General features: G+C 41.7%; 1 protein-coding gene across 1 annotated transcript; it reads left to right on the top strand.

Moving 5' to 3' along the window:
• Window positions 1-1,641: 1,641 nt before the first annotated feature.
• tlcd2 (TLC domain containing 2) lies at window positions 1,642-27,825 on the top strand. Its single transcript, XM_086143321.1, has 4 exons — window positions 1,642-2,145; window positions 2,492-2,574; window positions 5,094-5,176; window positions 24,599-27,825. The coding sequence occupies exons 1-4, from the start codon at window positions 1,967-1,969 to the stop codon at window positions 24,977-24,979; spliced, it is 726 nt and encodes a 241-aa protein (XP_085999447.1). The 5' UTR covers window positions 1,642-1,966; the 3' UTR covers window positions 24,980-27,825.
• Window positions 27,826-27,889: the final 64 nt, after the last annotated feature.

Below are 27,889 nucleotides of genomic sequence, written 5' to 3'. Positions count from 1 at the left end.
GAGGTGGTTTGGACATGTACAGGGGAGACATGGCAAATACATGGATCACAGGATGCTATGGTTGGAACTGCCAGGCAGGAGATCTCGAAGAAGACCTCTCGAAGAAGAGTTTTATGGATGGGGTGAAAGAGGACGTGATATTAGTTGACATAATAGAGCTTGATGGAGGCAGATGAAATTATTTGGCAACCCCTGATGGGAACAGCTGAGAAGAAAGAACAACCGCCAAGATCACGTCATCTCTTGCCTCAAAGTTCTCAGTTCTTGTAACCAGGAAACTTACAGCTTCCTCATTAAACTTGTACCTGCCAAATCTTGATCACAAAAGATTTCAAATATTTTCGATGCTTCATGTATGCCAGCTGGCAGTAAGCAGGACTACATTTTGGATCAGAGGAAATTCAGAACAAATACATTAGGAAACACATCTTTTAATTATCTTTTTGTCACTATCACATGCAGTTTTTATTTAAATAAAAATAACTTTGTGTGAGCTGTAATAAGCGAATTAAACATAAAATGTTTTTCAACTCATTTTTTTAATGGACTTATTCTGACATTTACGCTCTTGGCCGAACGGGGGCGCTGTTTAACCAAATACCTCCATATCTTATCTAAAGGCCTCCATTCATCTCTATCGGCTGTGTGTCAGTGAGAGGGCGTGCGCGTGCATGTGAATGAGCGCAGTCAGTAGCTGTTCTGGTCACTTCCTCCGGAGAATGAACACAGTAGCACTCCAGCTTCCAGCCTCCAAACAGACTTGGAAATGGTACCAAGACTGCGCCTCTAACAAATTGTGTTGACATTGACTACAAATCCCATGTATCTGTGGGAGACAAAGAAAACCAAGAAAAACCTACCTTGTTGGATCATAAACAAATGAACACAGGGGGATCTAACGTTGCATCACCACACCAATTAGGTTCTTGTACTTGAATGGCTTTTTCAACCCCAACTTTTAAGGTATCTGTGTGTATGTTGTTGAAAAAAGTGAATTTGTTGAAGCTTAAAAGAATCAAATTGCTGTCCTCAAAATATGACCAGAATCAGAAATACATCCTGGAGGAAGTTGTGTGATCCCAGATGCCCCATACAGGAAGAAATAAGAATAAGCATGAAATGAGCAGAAATAAGTAAATAAAGATAATACATTATATGTGTTGTCAGGGTTTAAGATATATAAGTTACAGAAGCAAAATAAAACCAGATAGACAGCGAGATGAGATTACTTAACAGAAAAACAACTGTCACCGGAAACGACGTTTTTAAACGTCAAGATAAAAACAAATAAGCTCCACCTTAACTGCATCTAGGTCACCCTTTTTGTAACTCGCTTTCAATCCAACACCCAAGGATATTATTTTATGACATTGAATTATAACTTAATTGTCGACGGTTTGAGAGCGTCTTATACATACTGACGAAAAAAAAGAGGAAAAATGAAGTTTGCAGGAAAATGTGATAGAACTTCAAGTTGTTTTATTGTCTCTGTTGTGGGCATGTCAGTGTCGGCGCTCCTTTTGCAAAACGTGTTTAGGACGAATTCGACGAGGTTTGAAAACGTGCTCGCAACATTTCCGACTGTACGTGAACGCGGCACAGCACAAGTGAAGCATGCTTCTGGCCGCGCCTCCTCGTAGTAGGGCGGCGGGAGGAGGAGACGCTGCCGCTGTTGCTGTGGCTGCTGGGTTTCGGTTGATGTCAAAAAGTTACACAAGCGAGGGGAGGGGTGTGTGCGTGTGTGAGATGTTTTCTAACAGTAGGCTTTCACAACTGTCACCGTGACCTTCTCGTCCGTTCCAACGGGCGCGTCGTGAGAGAAACTCGCCTCCTTTTTTCCTCTCCCACGCGTTTACGAGCGCCACCGATCGACTCGGTCGTTCCTCCGGCGCGTCTGTCTCTTTCCAGGCCCCCCTTCCCTCTCCCCTCGTCGGCAACAGGAGATCCAGACGCGGTCCCCGCAGCCATGGAGCCCGCCACGGTCCTTTTGACGACCGGCGGGTCGTACGGATTTTTCCGAGCGGTGAACGCCGGGGTCGGGCGGCTGCCCGCGCCCGACAGCGCCTGCAGGAACGCGTGGAAATGGAGAAACATCTCCGCATCCTTCGTGCACAGTTGCATCACAGCCATATGGGCAGTGTTGTGGTAAGTTATAAAAAAAAAAACAAAAAAAAAAACACACACACACAAATCACTGTTGGATTCACTTTAAATTTTCATCCTACTCGCAGTCGTTCATTCTGAGGTAACCGAAAATGAGCGCCAAAAAATACACTTCGATATCACAACTTCCGTGGGTTGTGATGTGAAATGGTCTGGATAAAAAATAAGTTAAATAAATGAAAAAACACAAAAAATGTGATTGGTGATTGTAGTGTGGTTTAATCTTGGATGTGGATTGTGAAAATTAAAAATGAAAATTTAATACAAAATGAAGTGACTCAAAAAAGAATCCAATAACCTAAATATATTTTATGTTTTGTTTTCTCAGTTTCTTCCTGCACCCACAGATGGCAGAGGATTTGATAGAGACTCATTCTGCGTTCTCTCACGCACTGGTGTCCTTCTCCATCGGTGAGTAGAGGTCCATTTAGCTTTATCTGATGGGCCCGCTGGAGGAAGTGCACTTACTGTATCTTGACAGGCATTTCACAGGCCTGCACGGATACAATCCCATTTTTCTGCAGATGAACTCAAATAAAATGCGCCGCCAAGTATTAACAACCAAATGGCGAGTACCGAGGTAACCTGGTCCGTCACCAGCGAGCCGTCAGGTGACCTTCAGTCATTGGTTCTGTGATACGAATCTGGTTCAAAAAAAGAAATCATGGCTAATGCCGAAAATGAACAAAGCTCAATTTACACAGAAACTCAGTTGATCTCACTATGGTCTGTATGACGAAGTGCCTTTCAGGTGCTCAAGTATATGACGAGGTAAGGATCACAAGGGGAAAAGGTCAATTCCGAGTCATCTCCCATGTTTAGACGAAGCAATCTGACAAAGTAATCTCCTTCAAATTTTTATGCAATTTCTTGAAAATTGTTGTTTGTTCTGAGGGTATTTTTCAACAGCTGGGAAACTGATAAGGCGAATTTATCAAGGGAAAACATAAAAATCAACGATAAATTTGTTTCACACATCATATCGGTTTGCAATGAATGGTCACCGTTTGTTGATGTGTACAGATACACAACTCAACCTCACTTTTTATCATGATGCTGCTGGGGGGATTTGTGTGTGTTTACCTTTCCTGAAATATAATCCTTGTAAAATCTACTTGGCTTTATTTGGGTTCTTGGAAATGATTTTGAAATTCAGCCCCACACGGGACCATATTATATTGTGAAGCCTAATCTACTCTGATCCCCGTAAACCCAATAAGAAACTTACATAAGTGATTCTTAACTTGACTTGAGAGTTACTCCCTTCCTGAAGCCCGAGTCCACATACGACCCCTTATTCTTAATATAGTAACTCGCCCCCACTTTTTAGGCTATCTTATTTATTCTTAAATGCTTCTGGAGAAGCACTTGGCGCTCGAGTCGCCTTAAACCGTAAATGTATTGGTTCGGCGCCAAGCAACAAGGGCTCCCCCTAGAATTCCCGGGATTTTTTACATTCTTTCTAGAATCCCGGACGCGAAAAGCTGGCAAAGCAAAGGGCTGTGTTGGTATGTGAAGATCAATGGAAGGCATTATGATCAGCCCCAGGCACCAGGCGTCACCCCACGTCATCACGTGACATCTCCAGAACACAAAAACAACCACACAGAGAAGAAGCAGATCTGTTCAAATACTTCTCCGGAGGCCTCCTGCGACAAGGATCCTCATGGCAAAGCTCAGCCAGACAGGAGTTTCCCCCAGGAGTGTGACTGGAAGCTCAAATGAATGTCATCTCATCATGAACAGCACATCTAGGATCGGCCCAGCGACAATTGTCGCCATTGTTACGCATCTGCGCCTTTGCACCTTTGCTGTATATGTTTCAGACTTTTAACCTTGACTGCAATTGGTCACCTGTTTACAACCTTTGGGTGTCTTAACCAACCAACATCTGGATTAACCAACTGACTTCTACTGCACCGATCTTGACATGTGTCCTTCTGAAAAAAAAAACAATCCATTGACCGGTTTTGAGAACTGAATGCAGCAGTCGCGTAAATGCGCTGCCAAACAGTCAGTTAGTCTTTTGGCTTGATTGCAGGAAGAAACAACCTGGAAAACTTGTCTGTGAAGTCGTAAAGTGTCCCATTCTGGATTGGAGCCAGTGGAAAGTCAAACCATCCTGTTCCCTCGTTGTCTCGAACACCGGCACCGTGCTTTTACCGCAGAAGGCTGAAGATATGGCACTGACGGAAAGCTTTTATTCTTAGTCTTTTTGTGATTGAGCTTTGTTTTCTCTATGTAGAGTATAATAGAAGGTGCAAAATGACTCACTAGAAAAACACACGTGGAGAGATAAGATACATCTGTGTCAAAACCTGACCCAAAGTCAACCTCTGCTACGAAAAATAAGCCATTGTTCAATAGACAAATTGTTTCAAAATGAGATCATGCAGCTGCGTCAGCAAATGCGAGTTATGTTGTCCAGATTATGCAAATAAACAAAAGGATATTGGTTGCAATCTATGAATGATTCCCTCCTTTTGTGTGACGTGATCCACGTCGAGACTTACATACGTACCACCACAGCGACAGAAGGGCCCCTGGTGTCAAATTTCCTACATAATAGGGTTAATTCCAGCCTAGCGGGAGCCCCAAGAGGCCCTCACAACCCCCGCCGTCCCCGCACTGTCCCCATCCCCGACACTTCATTATTTTTTCACCATTCTGAAAAGCTGTCACCATGGATACGGCTGGCGGTGGGGAAGGGAAGGTGGTGGTGGTGGATATGAATAGCCCCTCTCCAAGACACATCGTGGTTGCCATCAGAGCAGTCGTCATGGAAGCAGGGTCTGTGCCCCCCTCCCCCCACCTTCCCTGACACACTTGATATGCCAGTGGCTGCCATTGTTTTGTGTTTTGGTTGATGAATACACTGTCAGACATGAAGTTGCTGTCAACCCCTGACTGAACGCTCTCTATCCCCGCAGGTTACTTCATCTATGATTTCTTTGACATGGTGCTGAACCAGAAGCTGAACCAGTCGTGGGAGCTGCTCTTCCATCACATCGTGGTAGGTCTCACCGACACCCCCCCCCCCCCCGCCCCAGCCACCTGAGCACCTGTTGGAGGCAAGTGCGTGGGAAAAGACAAAATTCCTGTCCGTCTTGTCTCTCTGAACTCACATGGGCGGAACACGGGAATTGGTTAAGGCGCGGCATGTGACGGCCTCCAACCCAGCGGAGCGCTCAAGTCTCCATTTACGCCTTGAATTGAACTCCACCTGAATGCTCTTGCTGTGTGTGTCTGATACAATTGCTTCTGGCATTCCTTGTGTCATCCTGCATCTTTGGAACAGGTCAAATCAGTTAACCTCTTACCTGCCTCAATACGCAAAGAAAAAAGGAAAAAAAAAAACTGAGAAGCGTTAACACTGAACAGCATTCCCCTCCGACTGCTTGACCTCTGATCTAGAACTGTGTCACTGTTGTGCACAACCGTCCGTCGCCAGTTTATACGGCCTGGAGCTATTTGTTTACAGTTTTTTTGGAACTGAGCTGAATTTGGATTTCGCAGCAGGCTGCTGATCGAAGCAAGTTTTTAAGCACGGGGCGTGCAGAAATACATGTCTGCAGGCATTTTGGAAAAGGTTTCAGATACACGGTTATAAATAAAAAATTAGGCTTTTACAATAAAAGCACATAAATGTAACATACTGTCTCATCTACAAACAAGAATTGGCACTGGTTGTTTATCTGCGTTCTTTCCATTTGTTGTTTTCTGCCTGCACATCAACTATCTGGTTCATCAGTGTGTGTTATTATTAGTAACCAACTGTGTCAAAACTAGGTTAGCAGGTGTATTTGAAATGTTTATGGAAAGGTATTGGAACAGAAAGTGGTGGAAAAAAAATCGGCCTTAAGTTGTGAACAAGTCAATAGATTTTGTGGCACATGTGGTAACTTCCTTTGGGGGCAAAAAAATAAATTCTGAACACCTGATATGAAAAACAAACAAAAAACTAATTTTTAGGAAGTCCTTTTCGACCCTCTCAAGAGTTTTTTCTCAAAATCCTTTTTTTTTTCTTTGCTGAACTCACTTCCTGTAAGAGCAGTGAATGGGCCCTTTGGTCGGACCAGCTGGCTGCAGATTGTCACCAGAGCGTGGGAGGGATGGATACTTCTCTCACACACACGGCTTTCTGTGCTTGCCCGCTAATTCTTTCCAATCGCTCCCTCCACTTTCCCCAGTTGCCCTCCGATTTCACTGGCCTCTTACTATATTGATCCACACAACATTTAAAGGGACTCGTCATTTGACCCTTCCTCTGTCTTCTCATCTGATGCCTTTTTGTCTTGTGTTGTTAAAATGAAAACAATTTGGTGGCTCTTGAACACAAGCAAGAGAACCAAATCCAGACCGCAAACCCAGCAGCCCTGGTTATCCAAAGTCCAAGACAATTGCTCAGGTCCGTAACATTAAACCGGGCGAGACCCGCTAAGTTATCATTCCCCTTTTAATCACTGTCGCCTTTCTTTGTACGCCGATGTAAAATCTAACCTGCGCACAGAGGCCTCTTGGGACCAACTTGTGCGAAGTGGATGAAAAGAGAGGATCATTTGTCCCACGTTTACATTCCAAGCTCTATGCGCTGACTCCACATTGGGATGATTTATTCCAAGCGGGGCATCACAGAATTGATCGTCCACAGTTAGTTGTGATTAATCCAGCGTTTTATATCCGTTAAAATTCAAGGCACATTTTTCAACTGCGAGTTAATATTCTAGAGCTGAGACTTTCTGCAAATGTTGGTTCATTTGATATGTGATAGACGGACAAACAGCTGCGAATGGAAAAACTCAAAGCATTCAGCATAACTTTTTTTCCAGAGGCCATCAAACTGAGGCCCACCAAGATTGACGAAGCAAACTGATATTATTCAGTAGACAACGTGCAATGTGTCCAACTATATACGAACAGAAGCACGTCAGTCACAGAGGAAGCCGTTTAAATTGGGATTAATATCCGTAACTAAGGGTTTCCCTAGCTATTTAAGCGTACGGCAAGGCATGTGTTTTGCATTACATTTTGTTGATCCCTGTTGTGGCGAGCCAGGAGAAGCAAAGTTAGACATTCCACGGATCATTTCCCCCCTGTCTGATTGACCGAAAAGGAGATTATGGCTTGTTTCTGGACGACAAGCCCCACAGATCCCGCCGTGATCACTCCCTCATAAGGGGATCCTTTCAGACGTGACCTCGGGCTTCCTTTGGAAAACAGGAAGCTCCGATAAATCTGCTCAGAATAGGTCACCCCGTTTGAATACTATGAAAAAACATACACTTAATATTCGGGAAACTACAGGCTTTTTTGAAAGCCTTTGGTTCAGGTGCCTCAGCAAGAAAATAGCAGACTGAAATGGGTGATGTTACCTTTGTTTGAGCAGAACTATCCACTTTTGTTAATGTATCGTCAAGGTTTAGTTTGCCAGTCCTTACAAAATAATGTGGAATCCCTGTCGGCCACGGTTGCAAACGACTCCTGGAAATAGTGAGCTAAAAACTTACAAATATGAGTCAGAAGAAGGTGGTTCCCAGGCAGAGACAAGAGTGTAGATTTTTTTTTCCCCCATGAATAATGAAATCATACTAGGAAATATCCAGATTGCCCGGAACATTTAAACGACACAGCTGCAAAACTCCTGTCACAGTGGAACCTGTAAGTGGATGGAATATATCAGGCGAGAGGTGAACGGTTTTTAATCGAACCAAGAAACAAAGAAGTGAAATCATTCTTTCCTGATGCTTTGGAGGCCGCAGGTTGAGACAACCTAAGCGTCTGACTGTTTCTGAACTGTGCCAGGGTGTTTTCCGCTAAGCAGTGTGGTCTTTAGAGAGCTGGGTGGGCCCTTGCAGGCAAAGGATGACACAAAACGTTGTTGAGAAGAGGAAAAAAAAAAGAAGGTGCTGTTCCTTAGGGGAATGTTGGCACTCGCGGTCATATGGCAATAACTTGATGTGAATCCCCTTCCCACTCACAATATCTCTGGTGCTTAAATGATCAAGTTCTTAATTTCCCTATCAAGAAAATGTATGCCTTTAAGTATTTCAGCAGGATGTTGCTGTGCGCTTTTCAAACTGCTGTTACGTAATGATGTTCAGACCCCTGTTCGCGTTAGTCCAAGAGTTTGATCTGTTCAAACTGCGTAAAAAGGAGATGTATTTTCCCTCCTTCACATTGTTTTCCTGCCAGGGGTCTTCCATCTAACCTTCTCCTCTGCATTATCCTCTCTCTCAGCAACTATCTTTATGTCCAGGCGGGACTGCTCGGGTTAAAAACTTGCCTCTCCAATGGCGGCTGGGATTGGAGTGAGTGGCTTAAAGAACATGACAAACAGTTCAAAGTGACAGACTGGTTTCTAAATTACCCCGGATTTACATAGCTGGTTTGGTAGATTTGTAAAGAGTCTCAACTGTAGATAATAAACAATGGGAGAGGACAACAAAGAGAGCTAGTTCTACTTGACTTAATGTGAGTTGGATGTTTTTACAACATGTTTGCCGATTCGTTCCCAAAATATCTGTCATCCCTCACTCATTAGGCGGAATTAAATTTTCCACGTCGGGTTGAAATTAAAGCCTCTGCCCACAGACACAGGACCCATTAGTCTCATAGGTCAACCAGCTATTTGAGGATACATACAGGACGAACCGCTTCCAATCATATCCGTTTCTGCTGTAACGGAGCACTTAAGATATAAAGTGGTGTGTGAACCACTTTATGTGGGATGTTGTGCAATGTTGAACAGTGAATTCACTTATTAAAACAATATTTATTTTCAAATTTTCACTTGAAATTTGTTTTCATCCTCGCTTTGCAGCTTTCAGACTTCTATGTCTGAAAAACGGCGCCATAGGAGTTGGTGTTGGGATTTGGAAAGCAGCCATATTCAGTTCTCAGTATAAATATCTGTGTACATTCTTGATTACATGATACATTGGATGCCTTTAGGATCATCTTTGCCAGGTTCCTAGATTTTTCCTTTACGAGCCTTGCAGGTTTGTCTCCACTGGAGGACGGGTGGAACTTTTCTCTTTTGTTTCCCAGGCTTGAAAATAAATATTTGTCTGTAGCTATCTCATGTAGCCAAGCGGGAACATGTTTTGTAAGGCGTCTTCAGCTATTTGGAAGAAAAATATGTTATTTTAAGCAATATTGTGATTACAAGAAGCATTGGCCATGTTTTTTCTACGTGAATTTGACATCCTCGCCGCTTTAGAACCTGAATATCCTGTGCAAATGTCTGCCATTCTGGCCACAGAATTTCATTTCCTCCTTTCTCTTTGCTACCAGGAGCAGTGGAGGTTCGTGGTCTGAAGGACCAATGAGCCGAAACCTAGTAAACACAAGCAAACGTCAACTGAAACCAGTTGAGGGCCCGATTTTTACCAGAGTCCGTTTTTTTGGGTGAATCACTCCTTCTTATGCAGATGCAACCAAAGCATGGATGTGCTCCTCAAGCTTTCAATCCTAAACTGGGGTTATAGTGGCAAAAATCTTGAGTTGAATAATCACGCCAAGAAAGACCCACTCATATTTACACTGTAATTGAGAGATCAGGTCTTCGCAGTATCTTAAAAACCCAGACCCAGTATCGTCTTTGAATACCTGTTGTGTCAACATTAAGACTAATAATGAACTGTTTTTATTTGTTGGGAACCTTGAATTAGTCATCCAAGTCTCTTGACCCTGGAATTGTTCAAGAACAACATAAATAAGTAATAGAGGATAAAGGTCAAGCAGTCAGTGATTCAAGCTTTTCAGTTTAATACAGTGACACACAGAAAAGCAAAAGAAATCTCAAGGTTTTTTTTTGTAATGGATTTCTACAAAAGCATCTAACAGATGTGTTTGTACTGGCATCCTCTATGTGCGCTGTCTTCTGTCGACAAGGCTGCTGTGACAGTTGAATTTCCCTCCCTGCAAGATCAATATAGTCTATCATTTCTTGTCTTATCAGGTTGGGCAAGACTTCTCCCGGAGTCACCCGTTGGTAAAGTAAAATCAAGTGGAAAATACAGTCTAGAATTAATTTCTCAGTTTTAATTCAGTCATGCAGACCAAAGGACTTCAGGGTCAACAACAGGTCAGCTGAGTCAAATGCAAGCAACATTCTGCCCCCCACTCTCTTGTTTCATGGGCGGATTGACTTGATACCGCAATTAATTTTTCTACAAGAGATTTTTGTTCCATGTAAAGTACATTTAGGGTTTTAGACATTGGCTGATACTAAATTGGTTTAAAAAATATTGGCTAGATTTTTTAGCCACTTTGATTTGGAGCTTTTGGAGTCTGTAAATGTAGAGAATTCCATTCACTAAATCAGTCACATCTTGACAAAACAACATGCAATCAGAATTTTTTTTTTTTTTTTAATTAAATTTAATTTAAATTTTTTTTAAATGTTTTATTGCCCTTTTTTTTTTTCTTCTAAACAAATTGATGAGTTGGTCAAAATATAGACCCCCCCCCCATCCTCTCTAGTGTCTAAACCAGCTTGTTGCTTCAGTATAAAATCCATAAATTCACACTCAAAAGTTGGCCAAGATGGTTTGGCTGGGGGAGATGGAAAAGGAATGAGGGAGTAGATGAATTGTGTGGCTAAGTGCACACGAGCGCGCGCGTGTGTGTGTGTGTGTGTGTGTGTTTATGTTTTCTGCTAGTTGGCGGGAAACCCTGTGGATCCCCCTTATTTTGTGTGTAGATGCAGACTGGGGGGGACATCTGGTCTCCACATGAACCCCAGGCTCTGAGGGGAAACACACACACACACACACACCCACACACACACACATGCACACACACACAGACACACACGCACACACACACAGACACTACACTGAAAAAAACATGCACTAAACCCCTAGCTTCCTGAGAGCAGTTCTGGAATTGTGTGCAACCTTTCAAAACATTTTTGAGCCTGCAACCCCACTCCATACATCTCATAGGAGCCCCCTATGCTCCCCCATCCTTGTATTGCCCCCTAACATCTCCCCCATCCTCCCCTAATCTGCCCACTTTGTACTCTCCCTCCTTGTCGGATTGCCGCCAACCAATGAGACTCTGTGTGCTCTGGAATCTCACTAAGGTTTTTCATTTTTTTTCTCTCTGGTATGTCATTGAGGAATTTCATTATCCTTTGTTTTATCATCATCAACATTTCACTCTTGTTTCGAACAGAAGGAGCAAACAACGCGCGCTACATGTCAACAGATGCCGCAGCGTATGCATTTATTACCGTTAGGAACAAAATGCTTCTTTCACTCACTGAAAGGGGATAGTGGTTATTGTCACCACTGTCAGCCTTTATTACAATAGTGTGTGTGTGTCTCCACATCCGTCCACTTAATCTGCATTGTCCAAATTCTGAGGGTTATACTATGTTTTGTAGTACTTTGCAATAATGTGAGGTTCAGATGCCAGGCTTGGAATACCCTTTTCTGCCCACTGGGTTCGGCCAGCCTGTGACCCGCTGCCTTTCCCCTTGGGTTGTATTGGGAACTGAGGCCTTAACCTGGATATTCTGGGTAAATTTAACTGTCCCGGTCGAGGGAGGTGGCCATACGGTTAACTCACTGCGTGGTACGATGCCCCACCACCTGCTCCTGCTCTGTTGTTGGCAAACTGTTTGTCAATCAGAGGTGCGTATCAAAGAACAAGGCATGCTGTTATCCTTCCCTTTCAACCTGAAACCAAGTCAAGATTTCCCAAATGCATTGCCTTGGCAGCAAACTAATTAGCAGTATCACAAAATAACCCATTTTCACCATATCAGGTCAAATCAGTCTTGTGATATGTGCATAATTCAACAGAACTGCCTTAGAATAATAATGTGAAGTTCAGCCTCTTGCGTGTCGATGAACAAGCTTGAGATGCTTCCAGAACAGATTTGTCATCTGTGAAAGGGCCACGTTTGCTGTCAAGCCTGCAGGTAAAAAGAGGCACACATGCTGACACGCCTGGGGGTGGAATGTAGTTTGCTGATGACGCAATGCTGTTTGTAGAGGGACCTATCCATCATCAGAGCTTAAAACAGCCAAGCAGGTTGACTTTCATAAAAGAAATCTACATCCCAATGGTCAAAGAAGGAGAGGCGAAGCAAGAATACTCGTCCTCCCAGTGTGCCGCACCTTTGCGGTTTTGAACAGTGAACCCGGTAGACGGGTTGGTATGACTTCGGTGTGAGGATGGCAGGGCATGCAAGTTAATGCACAGTGAAAATGAAGGCCCACGTCCTCTGTTGAGAGTTGTTTTTTTTTGTTTGCGTCAAAGCAAACTTGTTGTTGTTGGTGACCTTGGTGTGAAAGATTTTAATGGAATAGGATTCGATGTAATTTGACATGTCAGATCTTTTCTTTTACTAACTTTAAATGGCAACCCCCAAACATTAATTTACCATCTTAGGAGGTGTTTTTAGTTCATTTTTCATATATTAATATGCTGTGAGGTTAAAATATATAAAAGGGGATCCCCATAATGGAAGAGCTCAGGCTTGGAACTGCACTAAAATCTGTTTTTTTTTTTGTTTTTTTTGTTTGTTTTGCTTTCTTCCATTTCCAACAACTCTGTAGATTTGCATATCACTGAGAAGGACTGTCAAAGTTTGATATCTTGAATGTGGGCAAAGGCCAAAGATACATTTTAGTTATATTCTGTTTATGGACAGTTGGGGTTCCTGAAGATAAAGATAATGAGCTGGAACTTTGTGCAACAGATCCCGAAGGGGATCATTAGCCTAACGGTCTTTCCTCTGAGGAATTTTCTTAGCTTTAGTCTTTTATCTTCTGTTGCTACTGAAGTTTCAGTCTGCTATGACACTTTTTTAATTTTTTTTTTTTTTTAAAAAAGGCCATATCAGCTGGATTATTGTACATACATTTTGCCGATCAGACCACAACAAAGAACCATATTACATCTGCATTGTGTGTGTGTGTGTGTGTGTGTGTGATTGTTTACATTGCATCACCATCTGTTTTCTGCTGACAATGTGCTACGTTTGTTTCCTTCCTTTATATCGCACTGAATTACCTTCTTACCTGAAGTTCACTCAAGCACTGCTCGGTCCGTTCTGGAAGACAGCAATTGTTTTGGTCTATTTACAGTTGGCATACACCAGATGTAGTCTTCAGCCTGCTGCTTTATTTTGCGTTAAGTAATAATACACTGGAACCAGCACAGTGATAACATACGGCAGAAGTCAGTAGAGAGTGCTGTTTGTGTTTACAAACTCTCTGTACAACTACCTCCCATTTAGCAAAACACAAATTTACAAATCCACTCTTCACTTTAGCAATCACTTCCTCTTCTCTCTGCTTTTCCCTTCAGGGGTCGCCACAGTGAGTCAACTTTCTCCATGGAACCCTATTCTCTGTATCCTCCTATCTCCCACCAACTACATTCATATCTTCTGTCGCTACGTCCATAAATCTTCTCTTTGGTCTTCTTCGAGACCTCTTGCCTGGCAGCTCCAATTCCAGCATCCGTCTACCATTATATTCACTATCCCTCCTTTGTACATGACCGAATCATCTCAGTCTGGCTTCTCTGACCTTCTCTCACAAAACATCTAACATGTGCTGGTCCTCTGATAGACTCTTTCCTGATCCTATTCATCTTGGTCACTCCCAAAGAGAACCTCAACATCTTTATCTCTGCAACCTCTAGTTCTGCCTCCTGTCTTTTCGTCATTGTAACAGTTTCTAGGCCATACAGCATCGCTGGTCTCACCACTGTATTGTACACCTTTCCTCATATTCTGGCTGATAGTCCTCTATCACATAGTACCCTTGACACTTTTCTCCACCCATTCCAACCTGCTTGGACCCGTCTCTTCACCTCTTTTCCACACTCTCCGTTGCTCTGGACTGCTGTACCTGAAATCCTCCAACTTCTTGATCTCCACTCCCTGTAGCCTCTTTGCTCCATCCGAGTTCCTCTCATTCACACACATATGTTCTGTCTTGCTGTGACTAACTTTAATTACTCTCATTTCCAGTGCATACCTCCACCTCTCCAGATTTTCGTCCATCTGTTTTCTGCTCTTACCACAGATCACAATGTCATCTTGCAAACATCATGGTCCATGGAGATTCCTGTCTAACCTCATCTGTCAGCCTGTCCATCACCACTGCAAACAAGCAGGGGCTCAGAGCTGATCCCTGATGGAGTCCCACCTCCACCTTGAACTTTTCTGTTACCCCTACAGCACACCGCACCACTGTCACACAGCTGGCATACATGTCTTGCACCAGTTGAACATACTTCTCTGCCACTCCAGACTTCCTCATACAATACCAGAGCTCCTCTCTTGGCACTCTGCCATATGCTTTTTCTAGGTGGATCTAAAACATGGATCTAAGATGCTTCTCAGCACTGAGTGAAAGGCCCTGTTAAGTGAGATATGATAAGTACAGTAATGGCAATACTGTAAACCACTGGCTCTATTAAAGCGCAGCGATAGGAAACCTCACTCTCTGCCTGTATCTGGAACCACACTCCCTCACACATGTGCACACACATACACACACACACACACACACACACACACACACACACACACACACACACACACACACACACACATGGATGAATCCCCCATGCACAGCTAACTGATCCTATCAGTCCCATATAATCATGTTAAGGCTCATCCAATGAATTTCTGACCAAATGTCGGTGGCAGCGAGACTCTGACGTGACCCGCTGTCAGCCAACGGGAGTTAAATCAGGTCGCATGATAACGGTCATGACCACCATCCCACAGTCCTCCGCACAAATTTGTGCAGCAACCGTGCACTGTGTGTGTATGTGTGTGTGTGTGTGTGTGTGTGTGTGTGTGAGGTAAATCGTTACTGACTCGTGTTTCCGAGCTATAAAAGCCATCCCTCAATATCCCCTTGTATACAGTGCGTATAAACCTGTCCGCTGAGTTCGAGCAGATGTCTTCCATCTCTAACTGAGCTTCCGATCAGTTTCTCCTCAGAGTAGTTCACTGGACCATTTCCTATCTCTTACCATTTGTATATTGGAAGCAAGCACTCACTGTTTTCGTAAGGTTGTGTTTGTGTATTAAATGATTTATATCTGTGTTTTGACAGGGAGCTCACATGTGAATCTGATGCTCAGCTGCAGCTCGCGCATTACTCCCGAAACGCTCGAGTACATAAACACAATCCCTCCCAAGTTGGACGTGTTGCAACCGTTGCCTGAAACAAGTTCACCGATTGATTTTGTCCTTCTTTTTCTTTTCTCAAATTGTTAAAGCTCATGAGCTAAAATAGAAGCTAATATATTTCAACCAAACTCAGCGGAAGAAAACAGAAGTATGTCTAGAGGTGGATCGCCTCCATGTTCCAGTTGAAAAACTCGGTCATTCTTTAGTGGCTGATTGTTTTTCCGAATGTGCCGTGAACCTCATCTTCTAAATCCGTGTGTTTCAGACGTCGGTAGTAATGATGTGGACGTCTTCATTTGGACGTTGTCTTGATTCACAGGGCAACTGTAGAAATTTGCTGAATTAAAACAAGTCAAGCATATTATACTGTATATGCATACGTGTATGTATACACACACACACACACACACACACACACACACACACAAAATGCAGACAAAGAAACAAACAATGAAGGTAAAGCAATAAAAATAACAAAGCGGTTTAAAAAACAAGAAAAGATGTACATACTTATACATATACATGCACATACACACGTGTACATATATAAAATATATACCCACACATATAAATGAATAACTAAATGTGACATTAGCCAGGCCACTTCAAACCAATGTATACAGATATATGTGTGTGTGTGTGTGTGTGTGTGTGTGTTGTGTATTGTGTATATGTATGTATGTTTGTAAGCGCAGTCGGTCCTGCTATTAATTATCAAACAGGTCCTAACTGCCACCTGATAAAAGCTTTGGTGCTTTTCTTTTCTTTTCACCCACTTCACACCTCCATGCAGTACTGTGGTGCTGACATGTAAAGCCAAAGGGAACATGCGCCTGCTTGCTTTGTCACAGCTGAAACCAACTTTCTTCATGGTTTCCTGATACTGCTTTCCCGTTTCACCTTGCACAAATTTAATTTGTCCAAAAAAATGTATGAATGTACACTTGCCATATAAGCACAATGGCGTTATTGCAATTGGACGTCTACTTTCATGCTTGTTACACGCTCCTCCACTCCCAGCTCCCATACTCATTTCATGCTAATATACAGTAGCTGTGAAGCCCCACCTTTACAGAATTGTACTTGGATGTAAACAGGGTTTTTCCTCCACCCTGGACAAAGTCTGACTGTCGTGGTTGTTGCACATGCAATCAAACTTTCCAACAGCATTGTGTGTGTGTGATTGGAAGGCCCAAACGTAAGTCTATGTTAATCAAAAAGAAGAAAAAAAAATGAATGTCTCTAGTCAAGGATGCGTTAGCTGCTGTCCTTTATGCATGTAAAAACGGCTCTGTTTTTCCATTGCAATGCAGTCATTTTTCTGGTGGAATTAGTCCAAAGTTCATCCTAATCTCTCCATCTTTACTACCTGCTGTTTACATCACCTGTATTTGTTGATAACGCGTGAAAGCATCATCTGTTTCTTTACGCTGCTTTTCCGAGATAAAATCTAAATCACGACTAAAACGAAAACGTTTTAGCCGGTGATAAGTATGATAATCTGGTAGTTGGCCACACTTTTTATTAAATACAGTGAAAAAATGTAAAATGCTTTGAAATGGCTTTTCATTCAGAAGCTGCTCATCCAGTGCTTTCTGAAAAAAAAAAATGTCTATATTTTATACATTTCAACTATTTCTTGCAGGATATCTGTGCTACTTTGAACTGTTTTGGTCATAGCAGGCAAAATATTTTGAATTTTCGAGCAATGTGATGAGACTTTCTCCATGGCTTTATGAAGTTGATTTCCTACTTATTTGCTTAATTTTGAGATCTTGATGGCCTTAACTTTGAGAAGTTTATGTCAATGGGCAACGGCCTTATTCCAAAAACAAAATATGTTATTAAACAAAAAGAGACAAAGGAGATATTCTTATTTGGGAGCTCCGGTGGACCAGAGATCAGAACTTCCTGACTTCCTGACACTGTCGTTCTGGTTTTCCTTGCTTGCCCTTTGAAACTTTGTGCCAGACGCCTTGTTGTGCTTTTTATTTACACACACACGCACGCACTTTTGGAAGAGGGGGAGGTTGAGACACTCTTCCTGTTGATGTCAATCTCAACCCACCTGCTCAGAGCTCGTCTGTCACCTCACTGCCATTTTTGACCCCCCTTCCTTCTGCTACAATCTCTCTCTGCATTAGCCCTACAGTGGTATTTGGTGCGGAGATGCCTCGAGAAACCGAGGAGTGTGTTCATTGCTATTTGATATGCAATGCTGGTTTTAAGCCGCGTACGTTGTTTTATTACGTGGCACATGTCTTTACACGAAAGCTATTTAAAGGTAACCTCAATGCGAGTAACCTAAATTAACCTAAATTCAAAATGTAGCAGAAATGTGATCTTTTCCCACATCAAAATTGACTGAAATTGGCTGTTTGTCTGCTTGTTAAGCCTCTCCTGAGGTCACGCACACACACACACACACACACACACACACACACACACAAACACACATACACTTACGGATTGCCTAAAGCTCTCATGAGTCTCCTCTCTTAATTTCTCTCTTAATTGCGTTCCACATCTTGCTGCAACAGCCCTCGTGTTTTTTTTCCTTTTTCTCATCAGCCTGATAACCATTTAATTCTTTTTATTTTCAAGTTCTATTCCACCCGTATTCCTCTCATGTATCCTTGGCTAGAGGCAAATTAAAAAACAAAAAAAAGTGTAGGGTTATCATTCATGTATGAATCATGCATGTGTGTATGTGTTTGTGACAATGTAAATACATTTACTGACACAGCATAGACAGTACTTGTCACAATTTATACCATTGAATTCCACCGTCTGCGGGGTTAACAATCTCATGACTGAAAGAAAATTTTAATTCAGTTGTTCCAAAATGTTTAGTACTTGCATACTGCTGCATTTTTGCCATAAAGTAACAATTTTTACATCTTGTTGACAGTATAGTGGACAGTGATTTAACCCTTGCTTGTCTTCTGCATTTTAACATGTGCACATCTTTGCAGGGTCTCCAGTCTTTTTAAAGTTTTTTATAAGATGGCAACATTTATTTCTTTATCCTTTATTCCCCCCCCCCCTTCACACCAGCCTTCTATTGAGCAAAGTGTTGACATAGTAACACAGTTAGCAGCCAGTTACACACAATCTTTCTTTTCTGTTGCGGTTCTTCTTGTGTTTAAGGTTAAATGTAACTTTTTTAAATCAGCCATTTCTATTTTTTGCATTCAATCAGTGTGATTTATTGTGTGTTTTTGTCTTCGACCTGTGGTCACTTTTTTATCACGTTAAATCCCCTCAAGGCAGCGGCTGTTTTTCCTTCTTTTAATGTTCATACATTGTTTTAAAGGACTGCATATGCAGCCTAAGTAGCTCCTCCAAAAAATGGTCCCTCACCAGTTTGCATAGATAACATTTAATTGAGCCCACAGGGAGAAAATGCATGTACCAAACACCCACGCTGCTTTTCATACAGTTTATTTATTTATTTATAGTTTTTTTTCATCCTCACATGAAGCCCTACTGCAGTGAAAAAAATAAGTCTAAGAAAAACTAAATGACACAGATAAGTCAGAAATATTGCTTGCCATTCGGGGATTTTCCGAATATAATTTCCAAGTTTTTATTTCGGCAACAGCTTTTTAACAAGACCTTCCCTTTCCACTGGCTCTTCCAGCTCAGTAGTCAACAAGAGCTAATCCTGCCACTCTCATCGGTCTCTGGAATAATTTGGCACTTAATTACGGCGGGTTCTACATGACACCGCTGCAATTTTTTTCAAAATTACCGTGGCGTCCAAGTGAGATATGTCACCTGCCGGGACGGCAGCAGCTGACCCCGCCGTCTGTGAAAGCTGAGCTTCAGCAAAGCTTAGCAGGGTAAATCCAGCTAATGCTGAATCATTCTAATTGTCTGATCCACTCGCTGGTTGTTTCAGGGGGGATTACATTTCGGGGTGTTAACAGCAGCACAGTCTGTCGGAGCAGGCCCCTTTCCTCCATGGGTAAATACATGAAATGTCATCTAGGCAGCAGGGAAAGTGACGAATTGCGTGCTGATTGTCGCCTGACGATGGCGCGGTGTCATGTGATCAAGGTGGCACCTTTAAGAGAGTTGTAACCCTAAGCTGTTTGTTATTTCAGTTCTGTTATAGTTTACCACTAGATTCATTGCGCATATCCTTGAAAGCTAAAGTGTTACTGAACCGTTTTGGCCTTGGGTTTTAGTTCTGTGACCCTGATGCCTGCCTGGCTGTCACTGATTTCTCTAGTTTGTGAGTAAAAACACCATAAACATGAGATCGTAAAACAAGAAGCAAGCGCGGGTGGACGCACACAATCAGTATAACTGTTTTTCCATTGGTTCAAAGTCACTCGGTCAACTTTATCAATATTGCCTTATGGTTCACACATACAGAGCATTGAAATAGTGTTTCTCAAAATTCTTAGGTACAAAGTTGCAAAAATTAAAGATAATATCACAGACAACAGGCAAGTTATGATGAGGTGGCAAGGTAATTGCAAATTCTGAAAAAAAAAAGTTAAGGTGGAGTGGTTTTTAAAGTGACAGCAGTAAAAACATGCAGGTGCAGAGATCAATAAATAATCATGCAGGTACAACAACATGTGATTTGGCAAAATTCTCCTTTAAACATGTCCATAAAGTAAATATGATCTGTCAGGACGAATTAATCTTGTGTTTTTTTTTTCTCCCTACATATCTAAACAGGGTTTGTGCTCTATTATGTTTTCTGTCACGCACTCCCAATCAGATAAGACTCTGGATAATGAGCAGGTGTGTGTGTATGTGCGTGCGCGCGCGCGTGTGTGTGTGTGCGCGCGTACCTGCACTCCAACCCGCATCGACTTTAACTGCCTTTTGGAGAATGCTGGATCTTCCTTACTTTATGTGACGCATACCACCATGCTGGTTGGAGTTAGCATGGTGGCTTCAGTGGAAAAAAATGCTTGTATGTGTTTGTCAGAAAGGCAACTCATATTTGAGGGTGCAGTCCCAGGACTGTTGTTCTGACAAGTTATTATTGTATTTATCTATATAGTTCAAGGTGGCAAAACAAAAATACTTCAGTAATACCTTGACTTACGAGTTTAAATCATTCTGTGACCCAAGCTCGTAACTCAATGTACTCGTATGTCGAATTATATTTCTGCATTGAAATGAACTGAAATGCCATTAATTCTTCACCAACAGCGGCTTCCATTTTGTCATCAAATGCTCATCAACTTGGATCTTGATTTATGTCACGAAGCAAAAAAAAAATCGACTAAACATCGGCTCATATCTCAGAAATTGTTAAGTTGATGCACTCCTAAATCAAGGTTCCACTCTACATACATAGTTCTAAGGAACATAAGAAAAAATGTACATGGTAAGGTTAGAACAACACAACCGCCCGGTCTCATTAGCAGTTTTAGAACCACATTTTGAAGAGAAAAAACTCCAAGTGTTCTGGAATGGGACTGTGGTCTTAACAGTGCTGTCAGGCCTGAAATTTAAATCCGATGTGACTTAAGTGGAAAGACGTCAACCATCAGCGGTTAAGTCAACATGGATGACAAATGATGGGAATTATTGACCTCATTGCGGACATTAACCACTAACGCTCAGTTTAATTGTGCATTTCTCCCACACACCGATGGTCACGTGACTAGAGATCACTCTTGAAACCGTGGCTGCAACCTGTCTTCTCTCATCTCAGTTGGAAATCATTTCATTTAAAGCACTCCTTTGCTGTGTAGGGATTTTATAATAAAATGCAAAAATGGTTAATTTTAGTGTGTTGTGTACTGTTGTGTCCAAAGTGTAGCCAAAGGATAAAAATCAGGATCCTACATCCTCGTCTCCTGTTCAGAAATCAGCTGTTTGAAGTAACTTCTGTCCCACTGTGGAGGATTTGAGAATGTCCAACAATATGAAACATACTCAGTCATGTCAGATGTTCATTTTTTGTTCTAAATGGAAGACATTAATTGTTGCTTACAACTATGCCCTGGATTATTTCAGCTTTTCATTTGTGGATGTAGGCTGAGGGTGAATTTTAGGCTGCCATCAAAAGCATCACAATTATCCTTTACCGTCTTCTTTTTGTGCAAAAATAAATCAACGTGTAATTCATTCAGTTTCTGAATGCTAGATTATTATTATTATTATTATTATTATTTTAATTTATTTATTTTTACGATCACCCGAACGGACATCACTACAAGCAGAACATTTTAAAGTTGAAATTCGACGACTGTTCTCTGATGAAAGACCGAAGGGTAGTCAATCACACGGTACAATTTGATGCTGAATTACAAATCTTTATTTAAAGTTTTGATCTACAATACATTTTTTTTTCTTAATTTTTTTCTTCATTTTCAGCCTTTGTCAGAGTATCATTCATTTAGAAATTAGAGTTGCTTGGAATCCAGGCAAATAGAACAGAATTCATTTTTCACTTGGAGATTCTGCCTGAATTTATTTTAGCCTTCGGGTGTGATTCGCTATATCAACATTGGCTCCACCTGTTTTAGTTTTAAATATCAATCAATATAGACACATGCACGGCGACGGTGGAGGCAAGCAGCATACTGACAATGCATTGTGATCTCACACATACGTGCGTCCCTTTGTGTCCTCGCCCCACCCGCCATTCAAACCCCAGCAAGTCGGATTGTTTGTGTAGCGCATCTGTGGTGCCTCGGTTGTCGTCAATAAAATTGTTCACAGTCACTGTGACATGACAACGGCCTAAATCTTAGATTTGCACTGATATTTTTGCTTTGTGTTTGTGGTTTTTAGAGGCAATCAACTACTTGCCCCAAAGATATTCTGTAACCATTCTGCTCCACTATCCAAAGAAAAACTACTTTATTCCATGAAATTACATTTGAACATTGGACTGATTCACGATTTCTCCGAGGCTAGATATTCAGCCCGTGACTAAACATGGACCCTGTTTTGGCTCCGTGGAGATGCGAATCATTTCGATCACGCATGGACTATCAACCAGTCACAGCCTTTTTTAACTTTTAAACTAGGACCACAAGTGTCATTACCGGTACTCTCAAGGCGCAAATTGGTATTAGGACGACGCACTGGGGCAGCTCCTTCACATCGTGTTGCCGATGTCACATGACTGTTTGTTGCATTGGAGAGGACATCTGTGTCGTCACGTGCACGAGCACAAGATCCGTCTCCAGATGAGCCGTAACTGATGTCACAGGTCAAGTATTCTGCCGCGGCGTGTCCCATGACTTGACTCGCTCTGGACTCTACTTGCAGCTGACTTCTTTGCCACAGGAGGCACTTTATGATTTCTATGGCAGTTTTGGACTGTAACCGGTGTTTGTTTACTGTGAATGTGCGCAGAGTGTGAATGAGGTCAGAAACCCTTTCGGGTTCTCATGGAGCTCCCAATGTGAGCTGGCCTGGTTGTGGTATTGACACAGTTGTGTCACCGGGACTTTACACCTGCAGCCCAGCTGGCGCTGTGAGGGTCTCAGACGGCAGCTGTTCTCGCTGACAAGAATCTAATAGTGAGTAATCGTTTTCCTCTTCGGCTTAACATCGGCAGATTTGTTTGCTTGGTCTGTAGGTTTCCAGCTAGGAATGAATGCAGCTGCTGCCGCCTTGTGGAGATTTTTATTCCTTACCTAACTGACTTTCATAAACAGTGCTCGGCAGAAAGAGGTGACCTTCTGTCTCTGTGTGGGTGAATGTATGTTTGTATGTTTATAGTAAATACAAATAAAACTTTCTAGTTCTTTGCAACAGTTAGTTTAATCTGTGTAATCTTCTCCTCCTGGCCTATTGGAGTGATTCATCCATGATGGTAGAATTGCAGTCAAATTTTGCCAATGTCGCTGCAGATTAGATTCAACTTAAGTCATTAGCACCCTACCAGGAGTGCAAAAGAGCAGCAAGTCCAGATATAAAAACAAAAAATTAAGAATAAGTACATGGTATTTTATGTCAGTAATTTACAGGTGATTTATTGATAGGGTACTTTGAACATATACAGGTGTATATGTATATTAAATGAAGTAGGCCGGTGTTTCCCAACCTTTTGTGAGCCATGGCACATATTTTACATCAGCAAAATCACACGGCACACCGCCAAAGAAATCTTTTTATTTTTTAATGAAATAGAATGAAAGTGTAGTCTCAATTTACTTACTCAATGTGAAATCTGGCCCTGTTCGGTTGAACTCAAAGCTGATATTCTTGTCGTCCGAATTTTTATCTTGAATTAAAGGTTGTTTTGTTTGGAGATGGCTTTTAAGTTTGCTTGAAACCATGGCACTGATGGACAGCTTTTCCCCGCACGCTAGGCACAAACTGAGTCGGCTCGTTTTTTTCCCTAGTAAAAGTGAATCCAAACGCAATATAACTTTCATTGTTCTGTCTTGAGCTCACCTTTTTTACTTTTTTCTGACCATTACTAATCATACTTGGGCCTTCATTTGGGTCAAAATGTTCTTCAGAACCAGAGAATCCTGATTGAGTATTTTTTCTTTCAACATATTTATCCATGGTGTGTCACTGCTGTTTCAGCAGCAGGTAGATAGACAGGTTAATTCACTATCTGTTGCCATCTAGTGGAAGAGCATTTAATTGTTCTGCCTATCACTGCAATGTTGCCCACATAGATAGAGGTACGGAGACACGTTGCATCGATTGAATAATTTCTGGACCAATCAGGTGAAAGTGGGCATTTTCCACGGCACACCTGATGATCTCTCACGGCACAGCAATGTACTGCAGTACAGTGGATGAGAAAAATACCAGAGAAGATTATAAACAGATACTATGGACATAATTTACTTGTAGAAATGCACAGGTGATCAATTATGCTATACAAAAGTACACTAGAAATGGATATTAAATACTACAAAAATGAATGTAGACAGTAGCTGCTTATGTTTCTCTATACTACACACACTACTGCGTGTATAACTGAATGTGACTAAAGAAAGGTTTCACCTTATTCTCTTTTACCACATAGTACCGTCCTGTGGGGTCTGTAGTGAAGCCCTTCCCTACTAAATTAAATGTCCCCTAATTGTGTTTTTTTTTTTGTCGTCTTTATTTAATGTGATGAAATCCGTTTATAAAAAATGTTATTTTTATCAAGTCTTAAAAGCTCTCTCACATAATATAAACATTTGTGAAAAAAATGAATTTATTGCTGAATCTTGCTCATCACTGTATCCACACATTAGATATTATTTTTAAAAATGTTCAAATATCCCGCCAAACACCACGTTAACATGTTTCCTGTACCCCCTGCAGGTGATCACCTGTTTCGGCCTCTCTGTCCTGTCCTGCCGCTACGTGGGTTTCGCAGTGGTGGCCCTGCTGGTGGAGGTCAACTCCGTTTTCCTTCACCTCAGGCAGATCCTGCGAATGGCTAACCTGGCCTCAGGCACCCTGTACCGGGTCAACAGCATGATCAACCTGGGCACATACGTGGTATTCCGCATCAACACCCTGGCCTGGATGACCCGCTGGCTGGTGCTCAACAGGGACAAGGTGCCGCTGGTTGCGTACACGCTGGGCAGTGTGGGTATGGCCATCATGACGGTCATGAATATTGTGCTGTTTTATCGTCTGCTCCGGAGCGACTTCCTGAAGAGCAGCGTGCGGGAGCCCAAAAAGGAGAAAGAGATGTAGGGAGGATGGGTTGAAACACTCAAACGATGCATTTTCTTTAGCACAAGTGTCAATATGAGTCTATACCCTGCGGTCAGGATTCTCCACCTATTCCTTTTATGTTCAAAGCAGAGAGATGAGAACAACTTGTTTGTTTCCTCTTGTAGCGCAAGATGCATTCTCACACAAACACACACACACAGACACTGAAATGCAGTGGCCTTGATCGCAGCATAGTTATGATGCTGAAAGCTACATTTCCCCATCAATTGAAAATTCTTAGAGTGAGTGAGTGAGTGAGTGAGTGAGTGAGTGAGTGAGTGAGTGAGTGAGTGAGTGAGTGAGTGAGTGAGTGAGTGAGCGAGCGAGCGCATCTGTGTGTGTGAGTGAGATGGATAGTCATAAACCTAGCTTGTGGTGAGTGAATCATGGCCGCGTGCTGAAGCCATCAAATATGTACTTCCATGAGAAACAGCAACAACCATAGAAATCTATACAGTTATATCATTAATATATATATATATGGGTTATTTAAAATATGTTCTTTACTAATATCAATAAAATCTATCTATTACCACTGACTTCAAACAAACAAACAAATAACAGACCACTCCCTTCTTGCTGAGATGATGTCCCTATTCCCCAACAAATGTCCTCAACTAAACCATCTGCTACCTCAGAAAGCTTATAACACCTTTTATGCCTCTTTCAATCACGACCATCTCTCCCAGTGTTTTATATGTTTTATTTTCTTGACCCAAAAAAGTTCAAATGCTAGTGTTTGGGAAAGTGGAGAGAAGGATTGCTCATCTCAGCAATGTGGAACCTAATTAGGAAGCAGGGATACAGAGAGGTACCCCACACAAAGACACTGACAGTAGATTTCTAGAAGTGCAGGTTGATTGCTGTTTGGCTGACGTGTCTTTTGACAAAGACAAAAGGCCCACTCTTGGAAGTCCTGTTAAACAACAGTTAAACAGAAGATGTGTTCTGAGTAGACACAGTGTTTCCTCAGTGATCTAGTTCTTGGGTTAAGTGAGTTTGTGCACCCCATAATTGCTTGCGTGGGCTACATCCAGGTTCTGCGGTTTCCTCTCAAAATCCAACAGCATCCAGAAACTTAACTGTCTGTAGTTGTACACAAGAATGTGCATGGTTATATGTCTGTATGTGTATGTGATTGACAGGCAACCTGTCCCCTGTATGCAGGATGAGCAAGCAGCAGCCTTCAAATTTTGCACAAGTTAGTCTCTCCATGTTCAGGAAAGGGAACCAAAGTCCCTAAGAAACTCAGCCAAGAATGCCACAGATGTCTTTATTTTGCAGTTTCTTTTTTCGGTCCGTGCTGCCTTGCCACAGATAATAGATCCACTCTCATATTTTCTTCCCTACGCTGCCATCTTTTACACCTCACATCATTGCATTACAGCCCTCACATGGCATGGCTGCCACTCTATTTCATTGTGTTGGTATTTTATATTTTCTGTAGGGGGATTAAAACGTGCACTTCTGTAATTTATACATTTCGGAATAGGTTGCGGGTGTTTTAAAAGTCGGAATATACATGTTGAGTGAGGTGAGGTTTCTCTGGTGTGGATAAAACATACAAAAAAAAAAAAAAACAATTGTTGTGAAGCTGATGGGATTGTGTTGTCATGTCGTACCCCCCTCTTCAGGTATATATTTTAATGGGCTGGTGTCGATCAGGCTGAATTTGGTGTCTTAAAAGCAAAACGTAGAACCAGCAGACAGCCACTGAAACACTTGTTGTTGGATATGAGAACAGACAAAAAAATATTCACCCAATATCCTGCTGTAAGAATTAATGATGGAGGCTGTAGCTTAGCCTCTGTGTCCATGTTTGAACCATCACTGTCCTGAAGATACAGCACTGTCAAGGTGGAGAAACTGATGTCTGTCCGACGTTATGATGACTCCTAGTTGCCTTTATAAAAGTCACATTTTCATTGTTTTTAAATTGTGAATGTAGATTTGTATTAAATTCTTTCTGCGAACGTTTCGGGCAGCTTTTCTTCATCGTGATAGTGAAGATGACAGGTGACAAATGAAGTTCTTTCTAACATGCAGTCTTAGATTTGAGAATGTACTGTGCGCGGTTTTGCGGCTGTGCTGTTATTGAAATTACACATGTACAAATTTGTATCGTTGTTGTGAGCAACTGTGACAAAGCTGCCAAGTTAGACATTCGTCCTCATATGATATCACACCACGTTTGGGATCTTGTGGCCAAAAAAAAAAAAAAACACTGCAGCTTCTTTCTTTGCCTGCATCTTTTCATCTCCACATGTGCATTTATAATCTGCCTGCATGGCTTGAAATAAAAATTGTCCCAAAGCCCGTTGGTGATGACACGGTTCCATATTTCCGGGCGGTCGGATACAAAGGAAAACCATTATGATACTGAGGGTTTACGTTGCCTCATATTTACAAAATGAAAATCGTGGTCTGATGAAATTGGTCCACTTATTTTTAACAACTTCTTTATAGTAGTATGAGAAAGTGCATTTCAAGAAATAAGCTAATGACCTTTTACTCTCTGGTTATTCAGTTTTCTTGGATCCTTTTTTTTTATCTTTGTAAAAAATTTAATTCTCCACAATGGCGAACGCTATAGAAACTGCGTCGTGTCCATAAACCGGAGACGACCAGTAATAATGAGGCAAATGGCACCAATTAAAGACACGAAAACAACAGCTGCTTTCTCACAAGATTATGTCTGAAGTGTAAATATTACGTTTATTTTTTCATGTTTTGTCAGAAACGGTTTTGTAATTCAAACTTTGATTTGTATGTTTATGAAATAACATTATTTGTTTAATGTGAAAATAAAGATTACCATTGTAGAACTTTTTTTGTTTGTCTAATTACTTATTTATTTACTTGTTTGTTCGTTTATGTATCTACCAAACT

Source organism: Fistularia commersonii, chromosome 3, assembly GCF_037954325.1.
Source record: "Fistularia commersonii isolate RoL2024-O1a breed Wild chromosome 3, RoL_Fcom_v1.0, whole genome shotgun sequence".
Lineage (NCBI taxonomy): Eukaryota > Metazoa > Chordata > Actinopteri > Syngnathiformes > Fistulariidae > Fistularia > Fistularia commersonii.
This window is presented reverse-complemented; position numbering and strand designations above follow the sequence as displayed.

Excerpts from the sequence above, each read along its gene's own strand:
- tlcd2 (XM_086143321.1), top strand. The coding sequence starts at position 1,967 with ATGGAGCCCGCCACGGTCCTTTTGACGACCGGCGGGTCGTACGGATTT. Across the intron at positions 2,146-2,491 it reads GCCATATGGGCAGTGTTGTG|TTTCTTCCTGCACCCACAGA; the intron begins GTAAGTTATAAA and ends TTGTTTTCTCAG. Across the intron at positions 2,575-5,093 it reads ACTGGTGTCCTTCTCCATCG|GTTACTTCATCTATGATTTC; the intron begins GTGAGTAGAGGT and ends CTATCCCCGCAG.